The 7976-nt window shown below is 53.0% G+C and overlaps 2 protein-coding genes across 2 annotated transcripts in view; one reads left to right on the plus strand and one right to left on the minus strand.

The window, feature by feature from the left end:
* Positions 1 to 179: 179 nt before the first annotated feature.
* Positions 180 to 1540, minus strand: C8A04DRAFT_10328 (rab-GTPase-TBC domain-containing protein; the record flags this gene model as incomplete). Its single annotated transcript, XM_062776539.1, has 3 exons — positions 180 to 1090; positions 1158 to 1295; positions 1354 to 1540. 3 exons carry the CDS (start codon positions 1538 to 1540, stop codon positions 180 to 182), a joined length of 1236 nt encoding a protein of 411 aa, XP_062639261.1.
* Positions 1541 to 2884: 1344 nt separating this feature from the next.
* C8A04DRAFT_35452 (mono-functional DNA-alkylating methyl methanesulfonate N-term-domain-containing protein) overlaps positions 2885 to 7976 on the plus strand; it is a gene marked incomplete at both ends in the record, with an annotated part of 9610 nt that continues 4518 nt past the window's right edge. Inside the window, 7 exons of the mRNA XM_062783175.1 lie at positions 2885 to 3118; positions 3206 to 3269; positions 3306 to 4339; positions 4392 to 4650; positions 4684 to 4853; positions 4988 to 5180; positions 5362 to 7180. Of these exons, the coding sequence (XP_062639262.1) occupies positions 2885 to 3118; positions 3206 to 3269; positions 3306 to 4339; positions 4392 to 4650; positions 4684 to 4853; positions 4988 to 5180; positions 5362 to 7180 (3773 nt within the window). The remainder of the gene's footprint in view (positions 3119 to 3205; positions 3270 to 3305; positions 4340 to 4391; positions 4651 to 4683; positions 4854 to 4987; positions 5181 to 5361; positions 7181 to 7976) is intronic.

Genomic DNA, 7976 nt, shown 5'->3' on the forward strand with positions numbered 1-7976 from the left:
AACGGCCACTTTCATCACAATAATAATCTTGTTCTGAATGGGATATTAATAGCCTCCGCTATGTCACTGGACACAGATATTCAATGTCCCCATTCCATGCACGACTCCGCCTAGCCTCATGCCTATATGTCTAGACAGCCGTTCGTCTACTCCCACTTCTCGCGAAATTAATCACCGGCCTACCTCCACCACCTCGCCACCCAACTCGTCGCCCATTCCAATCCAGCCGCCGCCGGGCTTGGTAACGCCGCCTTCCGTAATAACACCGCCAGTACGGCTACCAAGACTGTCATTCCGACTACCCCCGCAGGCCTCCTATTTTTCCACGCCCATATCGCCACCTTCTTTTTCCTCTCATCCCATTCCAGTTCCCGAACCTGTTTCTCAAACCATTCCCGGCCTTGCTCTACGCCGCGGCTCCTACCTTGCTCATTAGCACCACCAGCACAATCTGTGTCTCTGCCCGTCTTGAGCACACTCCATCTCGACACCCCTTTTCGCCATGCCGGTAGACTCTCCGGCGGCACCTGCCGCTCCAGCTCCACAGCGCGGGTGATCAGCCCTTCCACGTCCAAAGGCACCGGCAGCTTGGACAAGATACTGTGCAACATCTCGGGTTCGTCGGGCGGGGTATCGAACAACTCGGTGCGCCGGGCGCAGACGATGGCTGCAAACAAGTAGACGGTGAAGGCCGGGTCGCGGGCGAGCAGGACGTCGAAGAGGCGCGCGATCTCACCTTGGGTGGTCACGTCGTGTGCGTACATGGTGAGGGTTCCGGAGAGGGCGAAGAAGGGTTCTGTACCTGAGAGGTGGCGCCAGAGTTTGGGGTCGGCGCGGTGGAGGATTTGAGGGAGGAGGCGGAGTTGGGCGATGGCTGGGGCTAGGGACGGTAGCATGAAGTCGCGGATGTGGAAGAGTGAGAGATAGGTTAGAGAGCTGGCGTGGAGGCGGGGTGGGAGGGTGAGGAGGAGGACTTGGGCGATGTCGTGGTAGCCTTGGAAGTAGCTGAGGTACGGGTGGTGGCGGAGTACGGATATGATGAGATCGGACAGAAGGGTTTTGGCGCGGGAGAGTTGGGCTTCGGTTTGGTCTGGCAGACATTTAGGGGTGAATGATTTAAGTAGGAAGGGTTGGTAAGATACTAGAAGCCGACGTACGTTGTGGGTAGTAGATGAAGGCGCGGTTGACGTCAAGCTGGACTTGGTCTTCGTCTTTGTGGATCGGGAGCGAGTGCCATGACGAAGACTCCGCGTCTAGCTTCTCTGGGTCAGATGGCAGGCCGAGGAGAATGGGCCCTAATAAATTAGATTTTCCTAGCTCAAATAGATGGTGTCGTGGGAGGAGGCCACTTACACGCTTGTTGGCGGATACTGTCGAACAGTAAGCCTCCTGGTGACTCTGCCAGTGCTTTGAGGGCATCGATATCTCTTTGAGTGCATGCCTCAAGAATGGCATTCTTCTTGTCATTTATCGGTGAAGCAGCCCCTTCCGTCGGCGTTGCCTTCTCATCGAAACATGATTCATTGGATTGTCTCCCCATTTTCCACATTCAATTTTCGCCAGCTCCACGACTTAGGGTGCGATGTCGTCTTCCCCACCTCTGTAGGACGACTGGGAGGTGTTTTATGTATGAAAATCTTTAGCTGTGGGAATTCCTTAAGTTTCAAGTTTTCCTCAAAAATCGACTTGACGGCTGCCTGTGATATTTTGTCCACTCCCTACTCCTGTCTTTTTCTGCCGCGTGTCAATCCGCATCCAAATCCTGACAGGGAGTCCGAGAAAACGTGGCTGTATAATGTGATTATTTTCGGATGTGATACAAGCAACCTCGCGTGTTGTGTTGTAATGGCATCCGTCACGCGTCTTTCACGAAATGTTTTGCCTGTTGTGACATGTCTTGTTGAAGAAACACGTCTTCCACATTGGGCAGTCGCTAATAATGTGAGCTTCAGGGCCTTTGCCAAGACGTATGGAGCACCGAGGCACCGCAGCGAGGAAATGTGGGGGGTTTTCCACGTTGGAGAGGTTCCAGTTGTTGCAAACAAGGCCCTTGTTTCTTATTTTATTACACTAGATGTCGTCTTCAATTTTTCTTTTCTGGTAAACATACAAGACATACTAGGGACCTACGTAAAAACACCTGCGCGGGCACCCCCGAGATCGAACAGCTTCCAGTGCACTAGACGGGCTAGGACGGTGCTTTGCTGGGAGAGTTGTTGCCCCGCTTTTCATCCGTGGACCACTGCAGTTAAGGTTCCGGCCCAAGCACTCCGTCACGAGCGCTTCAGCACTTAGCATTACAGGTTTCCAAACCTGGAAAGCAAACAAATCAGCCTGACGCAAGCTTGAAGTTCTGAGCTGGAGAGAGCGTTTGTGTTTTTAAGGTACCAACAAACCATGCGAGCCTAAGCCTCCTTCACACCCAGAATTTCAGGACAGCTTAATGATCAGACCTGCAGTATTGTCTCCACAGTACCGGGATGCATCAGCTCACTGTTTTACATACCAAAGATCGGAATCTCGAACTGAAGAAAGGCATACATGCGCATTGACGGCAGGTACAAGTCTCTAAGCCTTTGCTGTTCCATAAACCGAAGTGGGATCTGGGGCCTTATCTGAGCGTTGGCCGCTCTCCCGATGCCTGAGGTCAACCAGTGTCACTCAGTGCTCTTACCCTCCCCATCGAACCGAACCCTCGAGTCCCCGTCTCCTCCCGCACAATTCAGAGTGTGCTCGTCGGTTACTCGGGTAGAGTTAGTGATGGGCATCGTGCGATCCACACTTCTTCGAGATCTGTGCCACCAAGCGACTCTTGCTTCGGACTTTCATTCCCGCGTCAACCTGCCCGACAAGGCAGTTCCCGTCTGTTAACTCATCGCATACTATGGCCTTCCAAACAAATATCTTTAGGGACGGCGAGTGGGTGACGGAAACGGTTAATCTCCAGGCTGTTTTGGAGTCGCAGAAACCGGGCGCAAAAGGCCCCACGAAGCAGGATCCCTTAAAACCACCACAATGTGGTCTTCTTACAACTACAGTGGCGGAGAGTGACCAGGTGAAACTGGTCTTACATGCAAGTCTACGGTCCGAAAAACATAGCGACGTTGTTCTTGTAGGGGTACGTCTTCTAAAAACCCGAGTCTATTCCGGAAGCCAACTTTGGGGAGTTGTCGGTCTCATACTGATGAGGTAAACGAGCTCGCAGGACACCTTTATCCAACTCTGTGAACTTGGGACAGACGGGCGTTTGCACCACACCATCCGAAAAAGTGATTTTGGATGCCGCATTCGGAATGCTTGTGTAGTCGGCACCCTCATGATTCCAGGGCTCGAAGGGGCCGCACGCCGCGATGGGACCTTTTCAACAGCAATCAAAACTGAGGAACGTCGTTCTCGTCCTTTCAGCCTTTTCCCGCCAAGTCAGCCTGCCACGACAGACACTCAGTTCCCCCCTCAATTCCTGGTTCTGGCCTTGGAAACCGGAGATTCTGTCTGCTTGTTCGTGCAATCGGGGCCTGATGGGGCACCAACCCTTGAGGCTTCACGCCTTCGAGGCCCCAGATACGGGAAGGGGCACGCCGGGTTCCACTTGGCCGTAAACCCAAGCTCACGCTACATGGCGATGGCTGGCCCCACGGACTCATTCACTGTTTACGAACTTGAAACCCATGACGAGCTTAACCGGCGGTACCTATCCGGAGAACGGCTCAATCCTGTGCGTTCCTTCCGCCTTCGCAGCGTCCGAGGCGTAATACACAAGATGGAGTTCTTGTACCCAAGAGCCGAAGACGAACATCACATTATCCTGTTGCTTGTCATCGTCCGCCGAGGGCGCTCAAAGACCGTTATCTATGAGTGGGCACTCGGAGACGATCTGAAGCACGTTCTTAGTGAAGAGAAGCAGGGCCACCGGATGCCCGTCGAGCACCAGATGCCCCTGATGTTGATACCCCTAAAGGTACAATCAGCTTTCATAGCCGTGTCTGCTGGGCATATCGCGGTATACACTGAGTGCTTGCATGGACCACCGAAGTTTGTCACGATGCTCTTGCCACCGCACCCTCCAACCGAACGTCATCGTGGTCATCAACAACCGCTAATGACAGCATGGACAAGGGCCATTCGTCGGCGACCTCATTCTGACCAGCAAGATTGGATTTATTTGGCTCGGGAGGATGGTGTTGTCTTCCTCTTGAGAGTTGACGAAGATGCCCAGCTAGAGAGTCACCCTTTAGGGCCGTTTTCTTGCAATATTTCCAGTGCCGCGACTTGCGTTTTTGAGGACAGCTCCGATATCCTCATCCTTGGAAGCGAGACAGGCCCAGGGGGGTACTGGAAGGTACGGAAATTCCACTAGCCCACCACGTTCTCCTCTGACAGGTTGTTTACAGATGGTCGCCAGAGGGAACGGGGAGTTTCTCGGGAGCTTACCAAACTGCTCGCCGGTGGTCGACTTCACAACAACCGATAATTTCACAGGATGGCATCGTGAAGCTCACCGAGACAAAAATATGGTTCCATGGAAGCAGGGGAGATTTCGAAATCCCGACCGCATTTTTGCGACGTCGGAAGGCGAAAATGGAGGCTCAATCACCGAGTTCCGGTATGGGTTGAAAGCAAGCATCGGGCTCGACCTTGACTATGGTCCTGGTATGAAACGAGTCTGGCTTCTGCGTTCTGGAGGCGACATCCCTTTATTTGATGGCTACATCCTTTTGGTCTCCTTGCCCGATTCGACTGAGGTTCTTCTACTATCGGAAGACTTCTCTAGTGCCCAACCCGCGGTTCCTTCGGCCATACCTTACGACTTGTCATCGACTACTCTTGATATGTGGAATGCCGTCGGTGTGACGGTACAGCTCACCCAGTGCAATGTGGTCATCACAAGTAATTATCGGAGGTGAGGATATCCACGTGGATTTAGGTATTTATTTTTCCATATCGTTCAAATTATTGACATTGGGACAGGGTTTCGTTTTCCTGGCAGTCTCTCCCTGGCCTTACCGATACTTCCGTTTCCGATGCCGCTGTTTCCCACGACCACATCGCCGTATCGACTCACACAGATGCGAAGTTTGAGGTCCACGTGTTTAAAATCGACACACGTACTTTTAGCCTTCATCATCTTCGGACGGTTAACGTCGAGGGGGAAATCACTTGCTTAGCTCTGGGTCACAATGGTACTGCGCTCGCGGGAGTTCGATTAAATTCACACACTTTTCTAGCCCGGATCTCGTCAGACCCTTTGACGGAAGGGTTCGAAATCATTAACCTTACCAAACGTGGGTGCCCCCTTTTCGCCCTTCAACAACGTCCTAAAGTTGTTCTTGGTGCGCTTTTTAGATTCCTGACATTTTGCAGGCTTAATTGGCGACGATAGCGAATCTGCACTCGGCACATCCTTGGTGCTTGACGGCATTGAGAGCATGATTGCGGGTAATGACGTTGTTCTTGCCGGAACTCGAAGTGGCGAAGTAGTGATGGTCAAGTACGGTGTCGACGGCACATCCGTAAAATTCGAAAGGTTTGGCACAACTGCCACAAACATCACTACTAGCAGCAGTACCAAGATCGGCGTGACAGATCCCACCATTCTCGCCTGTTGCGATAATACCCTAGTTTCGATTGGATTGCACCCAGAAAACGACTGTGGTGTGGCAGCCACTGGAACCAAAACCAAAGTCCGCGTGTGGCCAGTGGACGCCAGCAATTCGGGAGCCGCCTCACCACCGGTACAATACGCGACGACTGTGGATATGCCGTGTTCACCCGGGACTGTCCCAATCTTCATGGTATCCGGGACCAGATTGTTGCTCGCGGAGATGCGTACGACCCCTGGATCAGTGCACCGGAGCATTTCCGTTGACGGGGTGCCCAATCGAGTCATCTATTGCCCGTTCACACAGTGCCTTGTTGCCGCAGTGAATAAACCTTCTGGACCGACATTGAAGTTTATCGACCCGGACACCGGGGAAGATATCGGAGTGCCGACGGACAAACATAAGGTGCCACAGCAGTGCATCGCAGGCTTAGGGAAACAAGATGACCGAATCACAGGTTTAGCTGACTGGAACTACAAAAGGGATGGCCACGTCTGGAATTTCGTCTTAGTCACGACCAAGGGAGGCCGACTGATCGTGGTTACGGCCGAGAAAGTAGCGTCTCAGGACGGCAGCCCCACGGTGTACCGTTACTGGACTCGGTACCGACAAGAATTCAAGGAGCCCATCTACTCGGTCATCGGCTACGACGAGGGCCTGATTTTTTGTTGTGGTCACACTCTCCACTGGGAAGTGCTCGACATCCAAGAGAAACGACTTAAACCCCTCAAGTCCTTTGCCCTGGGGTCGCCGGCTACGGGGCTGCGGATTTCCAATGGCAAGCTCGTGGCTCTGACAAGCCGTGAGTCTCTTATTGTCCTCGATAATTGGGAAACAGAGGGGGAAGCCACCAAGCTTTCCCACATCGATCCTTGGCGGCGCAACGGCATTGATTCTATCGAGATTGCTGGCCCGCAACAACTCGTGGAGGCAATGGACGGAGTGGTGACGACCGGTGGGATTCACCTCCTGGCGGACCGGGAGGGCGGCGTAGCTGGGCTATGGGTGCCCTGGCAGACACCAGACAAGGAATGTGAGGTGGTGATGGAGGCTGAATTACCATCCTCGATTCGAAAGTTTCACCGGGGCCGGACAAGGCCTTACTGGGAACAAGGGCTTCGTGTGCCTCAGTACGGACGGCTCCCGGCCACCTTGGATGACGCCGAGATCCTCGGCGTCTCGCTGAGTGGTGCGATGTACCAATTTACACTGCTGAGCGTCGAGGCATGGCGGTTGCTACGGTTTATGCAGAACCTGGCAGGATCGTGCCCTGAGCTGAGCCCCGTTGTTGATCAAATTGGCGATTACGGCGGCGGTGTTGATCCATCCTCCCCCCCTTACGACGGTGATGCTAGTGGGCTGAATATGGAGCCGAAGTTGGCATATGGAATGGAAATGCACGTCGATGGGGATCTCTTGAAAAGATGTTCAGAGAAAAGGATGGTGGAGAGAATTATCGGCCCACACTTCGACAGGTTTACCGAGCTTTTGAGCGACGTTGTTGATGAGGAGAAGAGAAAGTGGTTGAAGGAGAAGGGGGGGAATGAGGCGTACTTTCGAGTTGCCTACGATATTCTGGAGTACTATTTCACCCGTGCTTTCTAACGCGGGGATGTAGGGAAGAAGGCTGGAAGACGTGGGATCTCTGTGTATGTGAGAGTGTTCTCCCAGGGTTGAGTGTGCCATGTCCCTTTCTATGTCCCGTGCATTCGCCGAAACGTTACCAAAGCCTCTCTACCTGCATCATGAGTACCTTTCCTTTCATTGCCTCATGACGACCGTGCGGGTGTACACGGATCGAGGTGCAGTTTCACTAGATACCGCGCCACAACGACTTACCTAACATGATTTCTCAGGGCATAAGCCCTGAAGCCTTAGCTAGCCTGGTTGGCAGAACATTCGGGGACCTGGACTCTACCGACGACTCGAACCCAGCCTTCGCGCTCAGGGTGGTCTCCGACATCATTCAACGACTCTACACCCCCGGCCATCGCCGCGATCTTGATCACGGCCCACTGTATCTGTAACGCCGCAAGCATCCGGTCTGCATACCGGACTTCTACCTTGATATAGAAGATGTCACCTGTTTCAACCAAGTGAGAAACCGAAGCTTTCTTGTTGAGTATCTTGATCAAAATCTGAACTAGCTCGGTCATCGCGGCATCACAATACCGGAACTTATAAAAGAATGAGAGGATTATCGGATTCCAGAACGCTAGTTAAGTAGTTATTTGAAGGCAAGGCAGAACCCAAGCTATAGGTATCCCCCACCGCCCCTCAACTTCCTCTGCCTGTGCCACGACAATGATGATGAAGGACCTTTATAATGTCGCCGCGTCGGGACCTTTCCACTTGAAAAAAAAGTCCCCACACTCC

Source organism: Dichotomopilus funicola (genome assembly GCF_033296635.1).
Source record: "Dichotomopilus funicola strain CBS 141.50 unplaced genomic scaffold C8A04scaffold_12, whole genome shotgun sequence".
Classification (NCBI taxonomy): Eukaryota; Fungi; Ascomycota; class Sordariomycetes; order Sordariales; family Chaetomiaceae; genus Dichotomopilus; species Dichotomopilus funicola.